The 21,982-nt window shown below is 42.2% G+C and overlaps 1 protein-coding gene across 4 annotated transcripts in view; it reads right to left on the reverse strand.

Annotated features, from left to right (window-relative positions):
* SYNJ1 (synaptojanin 1) overlaps positions 1–21,982 on the reverse strand; it is a 266,393-nt gene that overhangs the window by 233,813 nt on the left and 10,598 nt on the right. For all 4 annotated transcript variants that reach the window (XM_033947942.1, XM_033947940.1, XM_033947941.1 and 1 more), the window contains exons 3-5: positions 12,783–12,869; positions 6,133–6,400; positions 4,280–4,505 (exon numbers count right to left, since the gene is read on the reverse strand). In XM_033947942.1, the coding sequence (XP_033803833.1) occupies positions 4,280–4,505; positions 6,133–6,400; positions 12,783–12,869 (581 nt within the window). The remainder of the gene's footprint in view (positions 1–4,279; positions 4,506–6,132; positions 6,401–12,782; positions 12,870–21,982) is intronic.

Genomic DNA, 21,982 nt, shown 5'->3' on the forward strand with positions numbered 1-21,982 from the left:
AGTTCTTTTTCACCCAGAGAGTGGTGGATACATGGAACGTGCTTCCGGAGGCTGTGATAGGCAGGAGCACGTTGCAGGACTTCAAAGAAGGTTTGGATAGGTTCTAGAGGACAAAGGGATTGAGGGGTACAGATAGGAGTAGAGGTAGGTTATAGGGATAGGAGTGAGAGGCAAGTTATAAGAATAGTCAGGGACCACTGATCAGGCAATAGGCCTGATGGGCCGCCGTGGGAGCGGACCGCTGGGCGAGATGGACCTCTGGTTTGCCTCAGCGGAGGCAACTTCTTATATTCTTACTTGAACTGGAGTTAGTGAATACTGTCACTGGGCAAGTCAAGAGAAGGAGTCTCATCCTCTCCTTCGAGCACCCCGAAAGGACTGCATATTCTGGAAGAACCAACCATGTGAGGAAGAATCTACAGCAGACACTCTGCCAAGCCTATACCAGTGAAACTCATGAAGACGACTGCAGCCCAATCCTCCTCTACCAGACTGCCGAGGCACCTTAGAATCCGTCCTCTGCCAACTGAGGCACCTTAGAATCACCTAAACTCTGTCCCAACTTGTCCAAGTCCTAACCAAAGAGAAAACAACCCTTAAAGGGAAATTTGCTAAGCTTAGATTTGGAAGCTGAGTCCGCCGACCAACCATGGAACCACAAAGTATGCCTAGTAGTCACCCCTATGGCCATAGACTTAGCCAAAGCACGCAACAAATCATACGTGGCATCTGAAAGATACAAAGAGCCAAGCTCAATTTCAGCAACCTTCTGATCCATCAGGGACCAGTTATTAAACTCCCTGTCCAACACATGCTCAGTCCATTGGAAAAAGGATCTGGCTACCAGACCACCACAAATCTCCGTCTGGACTGCCAGAACTGCAACATCAAAACTCTGCTTAAAAATAGACTCCGTCCTCCTATCCTGGGGGTCCCTCAGAGATGAACTCCCCTCCACAGGAACAGTATGCCTCTTAGTTACACCGCTCCCCCGATCCAGCAGGGGAGAATACTTTAAATATATATTTTTTATTTCTCTTGATACTTATTTTTTATCTCTATTTTTTATTTATTTTACTTATTTATTTTTAATTCTATCTTTAAATTTATTTATTCATTACTTGGTGGAATATTCATTTCTATCTCTATCTCTGTATTTATATTTTATCGATTTATTTTTCATAAATTGTCTCTTCAGGTACTTTAGTTGGATTGTGAGCCTTTGGGACAGTTAGGGAATTTTCCAAGTACCTATCTTATTTATTTTTATTTATTGTATCTTTTAATGCATTCATTTTTGTAAACCGCTTAGAAACCTCACGGTTATTAGTGGTATATAAGAATTAAATTAAATTAAAATTAGTGATGGTTGGAACCACTACATCCACAACCAGCGGCCGAAAGGAGTCTCTATCAGCCACAGGAATAGGGTACAAACGGGACATAGACCGCTCCAGTCAGAAAGGGGCATCTGGGGCCTTCCACTGAGCGTGCACGATCTCCCGGAGATCCTGATGCATGGGAAAGGATTGGAAGCTATCCAAATCCCTCTAAGACAGGGGTCTCAAAGTCCCTCCTTGAGGGCCGCAATCCAGTCGGGTTTTCAGGATTTCCCCAAAGAATATGCATGAGATCTATGTGCATGCACTGCTTTCAATGCATATTCATTGGGGAAATCCTGAAAACCCGACTGGATTGCGGCCCTCAAGGAGGGACTTTGAGATCCCTGTTCTAAGAGGACAATCCACCACATGAGGAGCCTCTTTAGAATCATCATCAAAACGAAACACAGAGGACATCTGAAGAATGAGATCCTGCAGCTCTTCCCGGTGAAAAATGCGCACACCTGAAGTATCTTCCTCTGCAGATGGCCGACATCCAGCCACCCGCATCATTGGGTCCCTTCCCCTGCAGGTACCTCATCGTCTGGTGACAAATCGTCATCCAGAAAAGTCATGTCCTCCAACAAGAGACGCTGGCGCTTAGGCAGAGGAGGGGGGGGGGGAGGAGGAGAAAGAGCTGGCATTGAAGACAAAGACCCCCCTGGATGAAGCCGAGACCATCGGGAGGGGGGGGGGTTTAAAGGGACCACTAGCTTTGTGCAGACAGTATGCCTTGTACATAGCCAGCACAAAATCCAAGGAAAACCCCACCAGTAGGGCAAAATTACGCTGAACCGCAGAGGAAAAGCCTGCTCGATCTGTTTCTGCCTTTCTAATCTAGGCAGAAGCTCAGCTGAACTCAGCTAAATGGGTGGAGTTTCACGCCAAAGAGGAAAAGCCCACTGAAAAAGGCTCCCCCGAGGTCAAAATCACTGAAAAGGCCAGAAAAGAACCAGCCGCAAAAAGGGAATCCCAGAAATCCCCCAATGAAACGGCAAGGGAATCCCCAATACATGAAGTGGTCAGTGGACTTCAGCCCTCCCCACTGACAGCAGTTGCGATGGCTGGGGAAGCCCCAGAGCCATGAGCAGTTGGGGAATCCTGGGCATCCGCATCACCCACAGCTGACTTTCCCTTCGTGGCCGCCAGGGAATCCCTCCTGCTGGTGCTGACCCTGAGGGTTCCCATTCACGCATCCACAAGCAAAAAGAGCACCTGCTGGCTACACTGAGATCTCGGCGGGAGCACACTGAGCACTTCTTAGGTTGAGAAGTGCTCATTGTGAATCACGGGGCAGGCTCAAATAAACCACCAGTTAGCTAGAAGGGAATCAAAATTAATGAATGAAACTTCCCTTCAGACCAGCATTAGTGGAAATCAATGGTTCTGCCTCTGGGGTTTTGATTTGGGGTTTTTTTTTTAACTTTAAAACTTAAAAGGAGCAAACCCCACTGGCTTTGCCCTCAGACAAGGCGTACAGCTGAGGCACCTCTAATTAAAAACTGGGGAGGTAAGGGAATGGGGGGAGGGACTTGGCCACCCGAGTGTAATACTCCCGTTTAACAGGACCCCTGCGGGCCCCAAGCTCAGTCTGGATAATAAAAGATCAGAAAAGGCCCCTGCCTATCCTCTCCAAAAGTTCCTAAGCAAAAGCCTAGAAAAATAGAACAGGACTGCACAGGCTTACCACTCCACCTGTTGGTGACTGAGAACAGACTGATTCTATGAGGGACTGCACAGCCCACTTATACTGCTAGAATTCAGTGTGTTCTCAGTCTCCACCTGCTGGTAGAGGAGCATAAACCCATCTGTCTGTGCTGGTCTGAAGGGACGCTAAATAGTATATGCTTATTACTATTCAGTTAAATCAGGTGTACACACAAAAGGTGAATGAAAAATGCTCAAAATAGCTATTAAAAGCAAAAACATTAATGCAGGAACCAAATCATAAACAAGCAACTCAGTCTGGCAATTCTCAAGACATGTGATGCAATCAAGGTTTGTTGGAAACCTCAAATTTTGTTCAAACTACATACTAGGAAGTTAAATCCAAAATCCAAGGTGATTTCATTCAACCAAGGGAACAAAAAAATTAAGAATGAAGTCTCAAAGATAAGAAGGGTTCAGATCATTTCTCTAAGCTGGCGAGTTTGGAAGTTATTGCAATAATACCAGAACATTTTCATACTTCCTCTTTACTTGCAAAAAATAAACAGGAGGTAGGAAAGTCATTGATTAACCTAATGCAAATAATGATCAACTAAGAGAACTGAAAGCTCACAGATCATTCCACTGCCAGTTTTTGGATATAATGTTTTTTCAGACATCTGTTTAATCAAAGAAATTATCACAAAAAATTTATGTTCCGTTTATAGCTGATGATAAACTGATCTTGAAAATTCATAACTAAAGCATAATTTTTTGTTGATCCAGTAATAGAAGTCACAGATTCATATGTTCATACCACTATTTTGTGACCACACCTATCTCTTGCCATCTAACCCAGTCATCACAGCAAATGGAGACACAAAGTGCTAAAGCCTAACACAGAGGGTAGTTGCAATTGAGCTGAAAATCCAAAAAGAACAGAAAAACCCTACCAGCCGCAAAATACAAATTTAAATAAAATAATAAATACTGTATTACTTATCATATTCGATACTATTAAAGAGAGATAGTTCACTCATTCATATGAGTTCTTATTTAGTTTATTTATCTCAGAGATCTGAAACTGACATAGGAATGATTTTAAAACAATCTTATTTTTGTATTTAAGAAAAATATTGAGCGACTTTCCCATTAAAAGAACTATAAACTTCTAATTGTTGCTTTAAGCTTGCTTACTACATAAGTAGAAAGCACTAAAAAAACAGCCAATGCAGTAAGGAGGAAAATACCTGCTCGGTTTCAACAAAATTAGCTGCTTGCCCGTCATCATTCGTCCCTCGCACATTAAACCTAGTCCCTGCTCTCTCACAGCTGAGTCGAGAAATAAGGCAGGCCTTTGCTTGCTTGTGAGCTGCATATATGGTCCTGATCTCTACGCCACCACACATGAGACGAAGCAGCCAATCATCACAGTTGACACCATAGTGTTTCAGATGTAAATGTAGCGACTGATTCCTGTTAGGAAATGAAGAAATGCCTTGTTTTTGGAAATGTATTAAAACCATGAGATCCAAACTCTTTCTCATGTTTGAGCAACTACTGTCCAGATGTTTATATGCAAGTGCAATCACATGTAGTGGAGGCCAACCAAAACCAGGTTTTTCAGTTTCGGCCAAAAGTGACCCTGTGGCCAATATTTGCCACTCAGTTTCAGTTGAAATCAGCCCCACCTGAACAATGCCCACTCCCTCACCTCCCCTTTCAACCATTTCAAACCCTGGTGTTCTAATGGCCTAACTGGGACAGGAGCAATCCCTATTTGCTTCTGCCCAAGTTAAGCCACTACACCACCAGGGCTTTTAAGGAAGGCCTGGGGAGGACCTAGGGGTTTTGGGACAGCAGTGATTTTGGTGAAAGTGAGGTCAGAGAGTGAGCAGCAATTTTGGTTGGGGATGGGGAGGGGGGGGGGAGGAGATTTTCAGCTGAAAATGAACTGGCATTTTGGCCAAAACTGCTGAAGATAAAACCAAAGCCAAAACTTGGTCAGCCTCTAACATGTAGCAGACTTGACTCTTGTCAAACAGTGCTCCCACTTCTACTCTAACTCACACTGCCTACACAATTAAACCACAGAGGGGAAAAAGGACTTCACCTCTGAAGCCTCTACCTGCTTCATAAAAGCAGATCCTTCCACTCTCACAAAATTCCGAGGCTAATCATCCTAAAACTAACAAAAAAAATAGCAGCACTGAGCTTGTATTGCAGCTGGTACAGCTGAGAAAAAGCTCTTAAGGGAAAATACAGGAGAAAGAAAACACTGCTGCTATGCAAATTAAAATTTTTGCTTTGAGTTGAGAAAAGGAATTTTCAATTTCACATTTCTACCTGAATTTCATTTAAGTTTTCTTATCCTTCTGTGATGTATCAGCAAAGGTGGACAAACTGAGGCAACAGAATTAGCCCAGTCTCCTCAGTAGCTCTTAACTCAATCCACACCTGTTTGCAACTCAACCAAAGCTGTAAACAATGCCAGTCATTCCCATTTTATTAACCAGCTGTTGCTAGGCCCAAAACCTGATCTATTTAGAATTTGTGCAACTGAATAACCACAATCTCAGAAAATGTTACTTGGCACAAACACTTTATGAATTATTACCCTCATTTGAAAAATGTTATTTGGCTCTTTCAAAAGATACTTAAAATCAGTCCTATGAGGTAGGATAGGCTTTTTTGTTATCCAAAATAAGTCACATGCCCTACAAATGATGAACACTACATATTACAAGACACTCAGAAGATTTACAATGTCAAGCATAGGCCAATAACATCACACATGCTTTATGAACCAATAAAGTCTCTTTTTATCCATCTTATTACATAGAGGCAGACACATTTAGACCAAAGAGTTCAAAAGGTGCTTAATGAATTTCTGAAATGATGCAACTTTAAGTTACTGAAACTGTACCATTGCATGTTACTGCTTGCTCTGCACAATTAATAGGTAGCAGTGCCAGAGGCTTATTGCTCCCTTTTGAGGGGAGGGAAAAAAACAGCTGTGATTTTTTTAAGTCAAAGTGGAAAATGTACTAGAGGTGTAACACTCATATACTATACACACAGCAACTTTAAACCAAACACTCACCAAAAGAACCTGTTGTCTGTGGTTTGTTCTTGCACACTACGATGGGCGTTGAGACTGAGATCTAAACTGACCCCAGTAGCTGACCACGCAAAGTAAAAAGTGCCTGAATTTAAAACTTTGCGGACTTCTGAAATTCGGTCTTCATCAGAAGGATCAATTCGCAGTGATACAAACTCTGTGGAAGTAACTCGAAAAACTTCAGACTCCTGAATCTTGCCGACAGACATGCATCCTGTGACTAGCACCAGATAGCGTGACATCGCATCTCCTATAAAACCAAAAATTGTAAGAACTGTGACATTCAGTTAAATTAAAACCAAGACACAAGTATAAATGTGTTAAACCTGTTGTATTATGCTCTCATATAGACGTGAGCTGAACATTTAAATCAACAGGGTAAAAGTTAAGCCAGCAATTATATTATAGGCCACAGGGCAATTTATAGCATCAACCAAAACCCCACAAAGGCTTACTTCAGTTCAGCCCCTTCTTGGTCTTATTCCTCTGCCTAAAAGGTAAACTTGTTTTTCTCCTTTTTAAAGGGATACATAAGCTTCATACCCTAAGAATTAGAAATCTCTTTTCAAGTCAAAGGAGACTTGTGTTACCTATAGGAGTGGAGGAGTAGACTAGTGCTTACTGCATCGCCTGCAAACTTGGAGATCTGGGCTCAATTTCCACTGCAGCTCCTTGCGACTTTGGGCAAGTCACTTAACCCTCCATTGCCCCAGGTACAAAATTAAATACCTGTATATAATATGTAGATTACTTTGATTGTAAACATAGAAAGGCTTTCCCTTCTCCCCATCAAGTTCAATGGAATGACAGATTAGGTTCTTACCTCGATAATCTGGGTTCTGTTAGGAAGTGACATCAGAAGAGAGCTGATGCTAGCGCAAGCAGTAAGTAGAAGACAATGCTTGAGCCTGTGAACATTTAAAGATATATGCAGGGAGTCACCCGCGAAGACAACATCCGCCCCCTGCCCCCCTCTTACTATGCTCACTGCACTGACATAATGTCCATGAGAAAAACAGTCTTGAAGGTAAAATCTAACAAGGATGCCTTCTGCATAGACTTGTAAGGGAGTCTGACTGAAGCTATGCAACACCACATTAAGGTTCCATGATGGAAACGGTACCGTTTTACCGGTGGTGTGAGCCTGGCTTATGTCTGGATGAGAAGCCAGGAGATCTGTGTCCATAGACTCAGAAACATGAGAGGCCTGCCACTTGGTCCCCGAGAGATGCCACTGTGAGACTTCTGTCGAAACCTGCTTGGAGAAAAGCTAGTATTAAATGGCTTCACCTTCTCTTTCGTACACCTATTGGTTTTAAAAGTATTTCCCTGTAACTTCATTGTCTTTGTAATTTTTGACGGAATGAAAAATCGATCCACTTGTACCCGTTCTACTCCACTCAGGATTTAGTAGACTTCAATCATATCTCCCCTCAGCCTTCTCTTTTCTAAGCTGAAGAGCCTTAACCATTTTAATCTTTCCTCATAGGAGAGGAGTTCCATCCCCTTTACCATCTTCTTTGAACTTTTTCTAATGCCAATATATTTTTCTTGAGATAAGGAGATAAGAATTAAACGCAATACTCCAGATGAGGTCACACCATGGAGCGATACAGGGGCATTATAACATTCTTAGTCTTGTTAACCATCTCTTTTTTAATCATTCCTAGCATCCTGTTTGCTTTTTTGACCGCCTCCGCACATTAGGCAGAAGGTTTCATCGTATTGTCTACGATGATACCCAGATCCTTTTCTTGGGCACTAAGATCCGGTAACTGTGATTAAGGTTATTCTTCCCAATGTGCATCACTTTGCATTTGTCCACATTAAATTTCATCTGCCATTTGAACGCCCAGTCTTCCAATCTCCTAAGGTCCGCTTGCAATTTTTCACAATCCGCATGCGTTTTAACAACTTTGAACAGTTTAGTGTCATCTGCAAATTTAATCACCTCACTCATCGTTCTAATTTACAGATCATTTATAAATAAGCTAAATAGCACTGGTCCTAGTACAGACCCCTGCAGCACTCCACTGTTTACTCTCCTCCATTGAGAAAATGACCATTTAACCCTACCCTCTGTTTTCTATCCTATAACCAATTCCTAATCCACAACTGAACTTTGCCACCTATCCCATGACACTTTAATTTTCTCAGGAGGCTCTTGTGAGGAACTTTATCAAAAGCTTTCTGAAAATCTAGATACACTATATCAACCAGCTCACCTTTATCCACGTTTATTCACAACTTCAAAGAAGTCAAGCAAATTTGTGAGGCAAGACCTCCCTTGGCTGAACCCATGCTGACTATGTCTCATTAAATCATGTTTGTCTACATGTTCCACAATTTTATTTTTTATAATTGTTTCTACCATTTTGTCCGGCACTGAAGTGAGGCTTACTGGTCTGTAATTTCCCAGATCTCCTCTGGAGCCTTTTTAAAAAAAAAATTGGCATAACATTGGCTACCTTCTAATCTTCAGGTACTACAGACGATTTTAGCGACAGGTTACAGATCACTAACAGCAGGTCAGTAATTTCATGTTTGAGTTCTTTTAGTACCCTGGGATATATACTATCCGTTCCTGGCGATTTATCACTTTTTAACTTATCCATTTGGCTTAGTACATCTTCCAGATTCACCGAGATTTCTTTCAGTTCCTCTGTATCATCACCCTTGAAAACCATTTCCGGTTCAGGTAGATATCTTACATCTTCTTCCGTAAAGATAGAAGCAAAGAGTTCATTGTCTTTCCACTATGGCTTTATCCTCCCTGAGCACCCCTTTTGCTCCTTGATCATCCAACGGTCCCATAGATTCCCTCACAGAACAATAAGCGGGCTTCCAGCTGTGCACTCTTGGTGCCTCCTTGATGACAGATATACACTACTGCTATAGAATTGTTCAAGAAGACCTCAGACCACCTGTTCTTCCAGACTCTTCTTCAGCTTCTTTAACGCCATCTCAATGGCCCGAAGCTCCACTCTGCTAATGGAACACTTTCTCTGGGAGGCCAACCACCGCCCCTGGACTGGGCATCTGTTGCAATGGCCTCCCCAGCCAAACAGGTTAGCATCCATTGTGAGAATCACACATAAAGTTATTCTGAGGGGCATGCCCCATAATAATGAGTGTGGATGGAGCTATGAACTCATACTGCGGTGGGATTCATGAGACCACAGGAGAGTCATCTGAAGGGAGTCCATTTGTGGGGACCACCGAGACAGTATTCTGGAGAGGGTGCATGTGAGCCTTCGTTCAAGAGGTACATCTATATTAGCTGCCATGGAACTTAGCACTGGGAAGTAATGCCACACAAACAGAGCTGGCTTAGCCATTATGTCCATTATCTGAGCACAAAGCTTCTGTCTGCGTACCTCTGAAATATAAATCTGGCCTTCTGCCATGTTGAAGAGTACTCCCAGGTATTCCAGGGATTGGGACAGAACCTGTTGTGTCTTTTGAAAATTCACTATCCAGCCCAGGTTCTGCAAGACCTGGACCACTTCAGCCACTGCTTGTTCCCCATTTGATAACAACAGAGCTCTGATTAGCAAGTAGTTCAGATATGGATGCACTCGCAATTCTACCATGTGGCGATGCGCTGCTACCACCACCATCACCTTGGTGAAAGTTCGGGGTGCTGTTGCCAACGCAAAGGGGAACACTGAGAATTGATAATGTCTCTCCAACACATGGAATTTCAGGAAATCTCCTGTGTTCTGGAAATATGGGAATGTGCAGGTAGACTTCCATCAAGTCTAGAGAAACTAGAAATTCCCCTGGAGCTACTGCTGCAATAACTGACCGCACGGTTTCCATGTGAAAACATGGAATCTTCAGGGCCTCGTTGACTTGTGTGAGATCCAGAATGGGTCTCCAATCTTCTGAGCCTTTCTTGGGCACTATAAAGTATATGGAGTATCTGCCTGAGCCCAATTCTTCTGGCGGCATTCGCTCTATGGCCTGAATTTCTACAAGTCTCTGTACTGTTGCTAAGACTCTGCATGACTTTTCTGGGCACCCCACCAAAGGAATCCACAAACCAATCTATTAAGGGATGGGCAAACTTGAGCTTGTACCCTTCCTGAATGATCTCCAGCACCCAGCGGTCCGACGAGATCTGCGCCCTCACCTCCACATACACCCAGAGCCTTCCTCTTATCCTCAGGGGGAAGACTTTGGCCCTGACATCATTGCGCTTTCTTTGAGCCTGCTGTGGAACGAGAACCAGAGGCTTGACTTCACCTAGGTCCTGTGAATCTCTGTCTTGATCCCTGATAGGATCTCTGAGATGAGGCTCCACCTTTGAGTCTGCTATGGGACGAGAACTAGAGGTTTGACTTCGCCTAGGTCCTGTGAATCTCTGTCTTGGTCCCTGATAGGATCTCTGAGATGAGGCTCCACCTGTGCACTGTCAAAAACACCTGGAATTACAAAAATTAGACACCCCCCCCCCCCCCCCCAGAACCTCTAGAGCAGGGGTGTCCAATGTCAGTCCTCGAGGGCCGCAGTCCAGTCGGGTTTTCAGGATTTCCCCAATGAATATGCATGAGATCTATTTGCATGCACTGCTTTCAATGCATATTCATTGGGGAAATCCTGAAAACCCGACTGGATTGCGGCCCTCGAGGACCGACATTGGACACCCCTGCTCTAGAGGTTTGCAGTCTGCGATCAGGCAGAGATTCTGGTTTGTGATCTGCAATGCTGGCCTTCAGATCATCCAGACCAGGGGTGCCCACACTTTTTGGGCTTGTGAGCTACTTTTAAAATGACCAAGTCAAAATGATCTACCAACAATAAAATTTTTAAAAAACACAAAGCACACTGTACGCTGAGAAAATGTTAATTATCATTCCTATTCCGGGTTTTTTTCAAAGAGGTCAAGGCAGATGACTCTATGCACTATCACCTCAGTAACAATCACACAAAAATAGACAAATATACCCCCTCCCTTTTTACTAAACCACAATAGCAGTTTTTAGCGCAGGAGCTGTGCTGAATGCTCAGCGCTGCTCTCGACGCTCATAGGCTCCCTGCGCTAAAAACCGCTATTGTGGTTTATTAAAAGGGGAGTCATAGTGCAAAATATAGACAGCAGATATAAATTCAGACACATTTTGATCACTAAATTGAAAATAAAATCATTTTTCCTACCTTTGTTGTCTGGTTGCACTTTCTTCTTCTGACTGTGCATCCAATCTTTCTTCCCTTTTTTCAGCCTGTACGCTTTCTCTCCTCCAGACCTCATTCCCTCCCCCAACTTTTTCTTCCTCTCTCCCTGCCCTTTCTTTCTCCCTGCCTCCCTTTCTTTTTTTATGTTTCCCTTCTTTCCTTCTGACATTGATGCACCCTCGGAATCCAAGCATCCTTGCGTTATCTCTGGCTCGCTGCCAGACCTCATATAAGGATCCCAGCTATCCAAATAAGTTCTCCGCATCAAATTAACAAATTGAGGAGAAAATGCTTTACTAGGCAGCATCGAGTCCCTTTTAGGTAACTCTACCTTACATCTCTTGGGCTCCGCAGCTTCCACGCTCTTATGCTTAGGCATACCACTATTTTGGGACTCTGGGAGGTATTTTCTCCCAGTAAACAGCCCAATGCTCCCACCTCCCACCTTTCATGAACAGCACGGCACATGGCTCAAGGACACTCTTCCGGCTTTCAATTAGTGCAAATCTGGCATGAATTAGGGATAAAAAGAGACAATGTACTTACCCGGGTAAGCTCTTTTCCAGTAGATAGGTGAGACATTCTAGAGTCTAGACAAATGGGTAATATCCCTATAGCCGCGTGCTTCTGCAGAAGGAATCCACACCTAGATCTTTTTCTTGGGCAGTGACTCTAACATAGAACCTTGCACCACATAGCTACAGTTCGGGTTCCTCTTTCACACATGCATCACTTTGCCATCTGCCATTTTGATGCTCATTCTCCCACCCCCAAGGTCCTCTTGCAATTTTTGACAATCCTCTTGCAATTTAACAACTTTGAACAACTTTGTGTCATCAGCAAATTTAATTATCTCACTAGTTATTCCCATCTCTAGATCACTGATGAATATATTTAAAAAAAGCGGTCCCAGCACAAACCCCAGGGGAACCCCACCATTTATCCTTCTCCATTGAGAATATTGACCATTTAAACCTACTCTCTTTTCTTTCAACCTAACAGCCTGCGCGCTAGCTCCTGTGATTCAGTAGGTGAGCTAAGCTACTAGGGATAAGGACACCAAACTCCATAAAGTTTTCTGCAAACTGATCAAACAGGTCCCCAAGGGATTAATCTGGTGGGTACAAACCCAAGTCTGCTTCTTCTCCACGCACAGCTTTCTCCCACACTGGGAAGCTCTGGTGCACCGACAGCCGCAAAATCCACAAAAAATAAAGAAATATACTGAGCAGAAAGACACCCTCTGGCTCACGTTCAGAAGAAAAAAAATGAAGGGGGCAGCAGAGTTCTCTGGAGGAGGAGTTGAAAACCTGAAATGGATTCCTTCTGCACAGCTTACAAGTATGGGGAGAATAACCTACTGTGCAAATGACACACCCATTGCACTAGAAAACATGCTTAAAAGTGATCATATGTTTAAAGGCAGGACATTTGCTTTTCCAGTATCTACTTACCAAGATTTAGCCGTAATACACCTAACATTCCATATGCATCCATTACTTTAGAATACATGTTCTTGATTGCTTCTTTTTCTGCAGATGCTATAAAACATAGAAAGATAGATATAATTTTAATTCTGCGAAGCACTCTGACTATCCGGTGAAGAATTTACTGTTCTATTCAAGATCTGGTTTATTAAACATTTATACAGTTTAATATTGTCTTTCTTATTTATGACATACATGAATAATGTGTACAAACTGTACCATAAAAAACAAAGAGTTTTAAAAAATAAATGTGTTTATTTTAAAATTATGTTTTCTCTTGGCATTTCCAAACTAAGAAAAGATGAACCCGTGGAAAACTCTTTAGAAGAAGCAGTCTCAGCATAGCAAAAAGGAGTACAAACGTGTTTTGAGAAACTGGCAAAAGCAAAGAAAATCGTATCATCAACACATCAGAAATCATCTCCATGATTCACCAAAAACCTAGAGGTCAATAAAAAGAGAAGTGAGGAAAGCTGAAAGAACATGGCGCAAAACAAGAAACCACAAAGAGAAATCCCTTTGAAAAAACTTACTAGAAGACTACAAATTAGCTACCCTTGAAGCAAAAAAGGCCTATTACTCCAACCTATTACTAAAGACTCCCAATAGATCCAGAAGTCTCTTTGACCTAACAAAAAATTTCTTCAAGGCTTCCCAAGTGAATAGTCAATCTCTACAAACAAAACTAGACTGTGAAACCCTATCTACTTTTTTCCATGAGAAAATACATAAAATCTACTCTAGTCTAGACTTGAATGGTAAATCATTGCAAAATGCTCCTACCGACACACCCCTGGGTATTAGCTCAGAGGCCGATACCCTCAGTCATTTTAAAACAAACTCTTATTCTGACCTAAACAAAACTGTAGACTCACTATGCCCCTCAGGCTTAACCCTAGACCCCTGCCAACAAACCTGCGTTTCAGCTAAAGAAGTCTTCCTACAATCAATGAATCCCTAAAGTCTGGAAAAGTACCTGAGAATTGGAAACTAGCCTTGGTACGACCTAACCTAAAGAAACCTAACGCAGACCCTGACTCAGACCAGTCTCAAATCTTCCATTCTTATCAAAGATCCTGGAAAAAGTCATCCTACAACAACTGCAAGATTTTGTAGACAACCAAAAAGCTCTCAATCTACCAATCAGGGTTCAGAAAATTCCACGGTACCGAAATAGTCCTATTAGACATTATTGACGACTGTTGGAATTTCCTGGACAAAGGAGAAGATTGTTCTTTTAGATCTAAGTCTAAGATACCGGTGACTACACTTCTCCTATCCAAGTTAGCTAATATTGGTATCTGTGACACTGCATTACGCTGGTTCACCTCCTTTTTAGATACAGATCACAAAGTGTACTATTAGGGTCGTCCAACATATCAAAACCCAAATCACTCATATATGGTGTACCTCAAGGCGCCTTACTATCACCATTGCTCTTTAACCTGTACATTAGACCAGCACTCGGCATAGCTTCAAAATACGGCATTAAGATACACTCCTTTGCAGACGATATCCAACTTTACCTCCAGTTGGGAATGAACCGGGACACTCAAATCAAAAAATTGCAATGCTACCTATCTGAAATAAAAAAACTAGATGACTGTAAACAAGCTACAATTAAATGCATCCAAAATCAAACTACTCTGGATTCAAAAGAAAAACTGCACATACTTTCAACCTACTTTCTCCTGGGTCAATGCAACCCTTATTTCCAACAACCAAGTCCGCAGCCTTGGAATTATACTTGATGCTGACCTGTCACTTACGAATCATGTCTCCTAGGTGGTTATCGATCTCCTTCTACTATCTGCACCAACTCCGAAGGATTCATACATATTTCGCCGAAGGAGAATTTACACAACAGACCTATGCCTTTGTCCCGCATGGACTACTGCAATTCACTATTAATGGGGGTTATCTATAAAGAATCTACAACAATTACAGCATGTACAAAATGTAGCAGTTCGCCTACTGAAGAACCAAACTATTCATGACTCCATCACTCCAGCTCTAGCCGCTGTACACTGGCTGCCCATTCAAAATCGCTGCTTCTTTAAAATCTGATACTAGCATTCAAATTCTTTGACAAAATGGTCCCACCCTACATGGCAGGTAAACTATCAACCTATATCCCAAACCAACTTCTGCGTTCAGGTGGCAAGAGACTAATCATTCCGTCAGCACAAACTGCACTGAACTTTAAAGGCTAGTGTCGGATGTATAAGGGGTCGCTAAAAATTTCAGTTCAACAAAGTTGGGGCAGTCTCCATAGAGGGCTATATACTTAAGAGCTAGATGCACTAAAAACGGTCATTAAGACCGTGCGGATCACTGTGGGCCTATTTATTTTGCTGATTTCTAAATAGCAACCAATATTCAAATGACTTCCCATGCAAATGAATTTTGCAGAGAGAAGCACTAATCCCATCCAATCGCTTGTTAAGAAACTGGCTATCACACATGTGCACAGCCGGTTTGGGGAAGCCTGAACAGCTGAGCAGAAGCCCCAAAGCAGCCTCCTGCCACTCAGCTGTTCGGAGTTATTTGGGTTTTTTTTAATGGCACAGATGTTGTGCATGTGTTACATGCACAATATCTGCCCTATAAAATTTTTTTTTTAAAAAGGCAAGTCGGGCCTCCCCCCCCCCCAACAATCCCTGGAGAAAAAAATAAAGAGAGGCAGGAGGGATGCCCACTACCTCCTGCCACTGCTATCCCCTCCTCTCTCCATACTTAACAAAAAAAATCGGCAGGAGGGATGCCCTCTCCCTCCTGCCATCAGAGTGGGACCACAGAAGATAAACATGAATAGGGATGAAGAAGTGGTAGACCCTGATCGATTTTCAGAGGGCTGTGTTCGTGAGGAGCTAGCTAAAATAAAAGTATACAAAGCGATGGGGCCAAATGGTGTACATCCGATGGTGCTGAAGAACTTAGGGAAGTTCTGGTGGCTCCGCTGACTGACCTTTTCAATGAGTCTCAAGTCGGGAGTGGTACTGGAGGATAGGAGAAGGGCGGATGTGGTCCTTCTCCACAAAAGTGGAAGTAAGAAAGAAATAGGGAATTACAGGCCGGTAAGTCTGACTTCTGTGGTAAGCAAATTAATGGAAACACTTTTAAAACAGAGAATGGTAAAGTTTCTGGAATCCTGTGGATTACAGGACTGGAAGCAACATGGATTCACTAGATGTAGGTCTTGTCAGACAAATCTGATCAATTTGTTTGGCTGGGTGACCAAAGAATTGGATAGAGGGAGTGTTCTAGTTCAAGTTCTATAATATATCACAAATATAAAACCAGAGGGCAAATCTAAGCGGTTAACAGCATAAAGTGTATTTAGATTTTAGCAAAGCCTTTGACAGTGCCTCACAGACATCTAATAAATAAACTGAGTGCCCTCGGGATGGGTCCCAAAGTGATGAGCTGAGTCAAGAACTGGTTGAGTGGAAGGCGACAGAGGGTAGTGATCAATGGAGATCATTCTGAGGAAAGGGATTACCAGTGGTGTGCCTCATGGTTCTGTTCTTGGGCCAGTTCTTTTTAACATTTTTATAAACGATATTGCTGAAGGGCAGTCGGGTAAGATTTGGCTCTTTGCGGATGATACCAAAATCTGAAATACAGTAGACACCCAGGATGGCAAAGCTTGGTCTGAATTTTGGCAGCTAAAATTTAATGCTAAGAAATGCAAGGTCATTTATTTGAGCTGCAAAAACCAGAGGGAACGGTACAGTTTAGGGGGTGAAGAACTTATGTGCACAACAGAAGAGCAGGACTTGGGTGTGATTGTATGTGCTGATCTTAAGGTGGCAGCGAAAGCTAGAAGGATGCTTAGGGACTGATATGACTAGTAGGAAAAAGGAGGTATTTATGCCCCTGTATAAGACTTTGGTGAAACCTCATTTAGAATATTGTGTACAATTCTGGAGGCCGCACCTTCAAAAAGATATAAACAGGATGGAGTAGGTCCAATGGAAGGCTACTGAAATGGTATGTGGTCTTCATCATAAGGCGAATGGGGACAGACTTAAAGATCTCAATCTGTATACTTTGGAGGAAAGGCAGGAGAGGGGGAGATATGATAGAGACATTTAAATATGTACGTGGTGTAAATGCGCATGAGTCTAGTTTCTTTCATTTGAAAGGAAGCTCTGGAATGAGAGGGCATACAATGAAGTTAAGAGGTGATAGGCCTAGGAGTAATCTAAGGAAATACTCTTTTACAGAAAGGGTGGTAGATGTGTAGAACAGTCTCCCAGTTGAGGTGGTTCAGACAGAGACTGTGTCTGATTGCAAGAAAGCCTGGGATAGGCATGTGGGATCTCTTAGAGAGAGGAAGAGATAATGGTTACTCTGGATGGGTCACTTGGTTTTTATTTGCCCTCATGTTTCTAAACTTCAAGGAAAAAAAGAGGCATCCCAAGGGCCAAAGCTCTTTGTTTTAACTTAAGAAATTCCCTTCGGATCACTTGGGTCCTTTGGGGGGGAAAAATTAAAAATTAAAAAAAATCAGGAAATATCAAAATCTGGGAACCATGAAAGAGATGTTGAAGAAATAATTGATTGAGATTTTGCTTTTAGAGCCTTCCAGCTATCCACATATAATTAAAGCATTATATTACTTCCTCTATTAAAAATGTTTTGGGAGGAGACATGGAAGAGATTCTGGAAGCTGATCTCACTACAGTGTTGGAGACAAGTTTGAATGGAACCATGATAGTTACTTTTTCAAATACAGTTGAGAGAGATTTGGTGTTGATTAATTATTTTTGTAAAAGACAAGAACTCTTTCAAGGCCATTTTATAATGGAGTCAACATATTAGTACTGTACTTACTTTTCCCTTTGTTGGTATCAGTAAATTTTCTTTTTTTTGTAAATCTTTATTGATTTTTAAACTTTGATAGTGTAATACAAATGGTAAATCATACAAACTGCATAAAAACACACTATTAACTATACAATTATTACATTAAACAATCATTTTCTCCCCTTATCTTAATTATTAAAACAATAATACATATGATTTCAATATTATAATGAAATAATTTAACTCCTCAAAAAACGTTTCCCTCCTCCTACCCCTCCACCCTCCGTGGATGTGCAAGGACTTTAATGGAAAAAGAAAGAAAGAAGCATAACCTTAATTATAATGCAATAAAATTAGCTAATGGACTCCATACATAATTAAAGGACTTACTGGTCCCCAAACGTTCCGCCATCATCCTTTCATACTTATACTTAGTACACAAAGTTACCCACCAAAAAGTAAAATTAATCCTAGCATGGTTTTCCAATTATGAGTAATCAGCTGAACTATTCCTGTCAAGATCATTAAAAGGCAACTTTTATATTTATCTAAAGTAGGTTTAACATGAAGTAATGTACCACATATTATCGCCTCATATGACAAGAGGATAGATGATTCAAGAATGAGATTAATTTGTCCCCAAATTGACTTCCTGAAACCAAGTATCAATGGACAAAAATATAACAGATGATCCAAAGTCCCAATATTAATTTGACAATGCCAGCATCTATTAGTTTAGAATTGTCTATTTTTTGTAAACGAACTGGGGTCCAAAAAATCCTATGCAATAAAAATAACCATGTGGTTAAGTTTAAGGTGATGCATGTTGGTAGCAAAAACCTTATACACAAATACAGGATGTCCGAGGCGTTACTTGGAGAGACCCTCAAGGAAAGAGACTTGGGAGTACTAGTCGACAGGCCGATGAAGCCATCCGCGCAAGGCGAAAAGGGCAAATAGGATGCTAGGAATGATTAAGGGGATCACAAACAGATCGGAGAAGGTTATCATGCCGCTGTACCGGACCATAGTAAGCCCTCACCTGGAATACTGCATCCAGCACTGGTCGCCGTACATGAAGAAGGACAAGGTACTACTTGAAAGGATCCAGAGAAGAGCAACTAAAATGGTTAAGGGGCTGGAGGAGTTGCCGTACAGCGAAAGATTAGAGACACTGGGCCTCTTCTCCCTTGAAAAGAGGAGACAGAGGGGATATGATCAAAACATTCAAGATACTGAAGGGAACAGACTTGTAGATAAAGACAGGTTGTTTACCCTCTCCAAGGTAGGGAGAACGAGAGGGCACTATCTAAAGTTAAAAGGGGATAAATTCTGTACAAACGTAAGGAAGTTCTTCTTCACCCAGAGTGTGGTAGAAAACTGAAACGCTCTTCCGGAGGCTGTTATAGGGGAAAACAACCTTCAGCGATTCATGACAAAGTTAGACAACTTCCTGCTGAACCGGAACGTACGCAGGTAGGGCTGGTCTTAGTTAGGGCACAGGTCTTTGCCGCTGCAGGAGTGGACTGCTGGGCACGATGGATCACTGGTCTGACCCAGCAGCAGCAATTCTTATGTTCTTGTGGTAGCCCTCTTCCCCCAGTCAGCAGAAGTGGTGCTGTCAAAAGATAATACAAATGGCCATGCACTTTATGTACCTCAGAGAAATAGGTAAAAATCAACTTCATCAGGGTGAAGAGTGTGCCATACTTCAAAACTAGGCCTAATTGCCAAATAACAAAGTTCATATCCTTGTCCTCACCCTTTCAACCTTGGTTTAGGGGGCTTGCAGTCTATTAAGGAATCTGCCGTTATATTAAAATCCCCTCAAAAAATCAATTGGGGGCAAGAACATCTCACCAGTGAAGAAAAAAATCCTTATGGGAACAGATGGAGCATAAACTGAACAAAAAGCATATTTTCTTCCTATGAGTTCCCCTGCCCAGACTACATACCTACCCTCCAGGTCTTGAATAATTTTGTGTAACATGCATAAGTGACTCCTATGTAAAAGAATCGCAACAACCCTCTGTCTACCATTATATGGGACAAAAGCTAAGTCCCCAACCCAATCTTTCCTCAGATTTCTCTTGAATAGTTCCAACAGCCGAATCTTGACTGCATAGGCCTAGGTCCACCAGTGCCTTCCCGCCTCTGTCCCATGCACTGCACTCGCTCAACCACTATCGGTCCCGCACTGCTGGGCAAACCTAAAGCCTGGGGAAGCCAGCATTCTGTGAAGTTTTGGAGTTCAGAATCTTTAATGCTCTCTGGCACATCTACAATTCTGATGTTTATGTTCATTTGATATCCTACTTAATGCAAAAGCGGCCCCTCACTAAATCATGATCTATGCTGTGTTTTTGCATAGAATATCCTTAAGGAGAAAGCAATTTCCTTGTTGTAAAATAATCTTAAGATACCTCACTCAACTATTTTGAGTGGCGCCACTATAGGCTTTCCCCCAAATCAATTTTAAAAAACTATTCTCTCCTTTTTTTTTTTTTGTATAACTTGATTTGGACTTTATTTGTTGGTATCATCAATTGGATTCCTTGCTGGTTAAGATGGAGCCAATCTTTTTACAACAGGCTCTTTCCCAGCAAATTCTCCACTAGACCCACTAAGGCCCTTTTCTCCACACCAGATTCATTTGAATTGAAACACTAGAATTCAGTCTGCTTCTGGAGTCCAGCGCATTAAACTGAGAGCATTTCTGATAGGTACAAAGAAACTATGAAAATAAGTACAAGAAGATTGGGATTAGTTCTTAAAGATGATGATATTGTTGCTAATGTATCAAAATGGCATCTGGTGGGAAAGAGGAAGGGGAAGACCAGAATATACCCCTCTAAATCTGATGTGCCTTCAACGCTGAGACAGGTAACTTCACATTTTTAGAGCTCCCTCATCTGGAGCTCCTGCAAATGACAGAACCATTTAAGCAGATAGCAGTGCAAATGGGGCTTTGTTGAACTCTGAGCTTTGAGCAACTCTCCCATAATTTGGAAGCAGCAACAGCAGTGCCATGGTTCTGTTTGTGGCAGCAGTGGAAAGTATGATACCAGACAGTACCTCAAAAGGGACAGCCGTGCCTAACTTCACGCTGGTGGTAAATTTGGGAGCTCTAGTGGTCCATCAAAACAGCGAGTTCTTTCTCAAAGGCAGGAAAATTAGCTCATGGTCCCTCAATATTGTGGAGACCCGCCACTATTACACTGAAAGCATTATAGGACGCAATCCAGAATGTTAATTTCTCCCTTACTTCAGTGGCGAATAAACTAGAGGGTAAAACTAAGGTGAATATTGACCAGACACAGTTTGACTGACCACACTAGTAGATTTTCAGCACTGGAAACTAGGATTTTCTCACTGCAGGATGTTAATGCTCATCTGGTAAAAGATATATTATTCATTATAAACTGGAATATTCTGAAAAGCAAATGCAGAACAATCACTCTTGAATTTTCCAAAATCCCTGCTAATTGAACCTTTGGATTGGTTTGGAAATATTTTAAAGATAGTCTGGGAATGGCTGAAGATGATTTACCACCAACTGTCAGTATATCTCATCACATAGAACAGTTTTCTTCAACCACCGATCTGCAGAAATTTCCTGCTGGTCTGCAGGGCCAGCACATGCATCGGACCTGAGACTGTTCTTCAGAGGTGCGATGGATGTGTGTTATCTTTGGGCTGGCTCCCTCTTCCTCAGTGCTGCAATGCACAAAGCCACGGGCAGCGGCTCCTACGCCTGAACCGGAAGCCTTCTCTCTGACATTGCAACATGCTTCCAGATGAGATGCAGGACACGCGAGGAGCCGCTACCCACGGCTTTGTACACTGCGTCAGTAAGAAAGAAGGAGCCGGCCCAAAGATAACACTGGGGACGGCATAAAATGGCCAGGCAGGAGCAGGCCAGAAGGTAAGGTACAGCATGGAGGGAGGGAAACAAAGGTAGGGGGAATGATTGAATGTGTCAGTTTTGAGAATTTACATCTGCTGTCTGTATTTTGCACTGTTCAGGAGGAAATGTATTTGTTTCTTTTTCTCTGGGGTTGTACTGCATGCAGAGACTTGAATCTTAGGGTTTTGTTTGTATATATTAGTACTTTTAGTTTTTGGCCCTGTATTTGCAGGGGGTTATCTGTTTTCTGATAGGAATGAATGTTGAGAAGCATACAGTGTGCTTTGTATAGTTTAATTTTGTGGCAACACAGATGACGGCAGATAAAGATCCGAATGATCTATCCAGTCTGCCTAACCTGATTCAATCTAAAAATTTGTGTGTGGGGGGGTCTTCTTCTTAGCTATTTTTGGACAAGAATCCAAAGTTCTGCCCAGTTCTGTTCTTC

The sequence above is a fragment of the Geotrypetes seraphini genome, chromosome 6 (genome assembly GCF_902459505.1).
Source record: "Geotrypetes seraphini chromosome 6, aGeoSer1.1, whole genome shotgun sequence".
Lineage (NCBI taxonomy): Eukaryota > Metazoa > Chordata > Amphibia > Gymnophiona > Dermophiidae > Geotrypetes > Geotrypetes seraphini.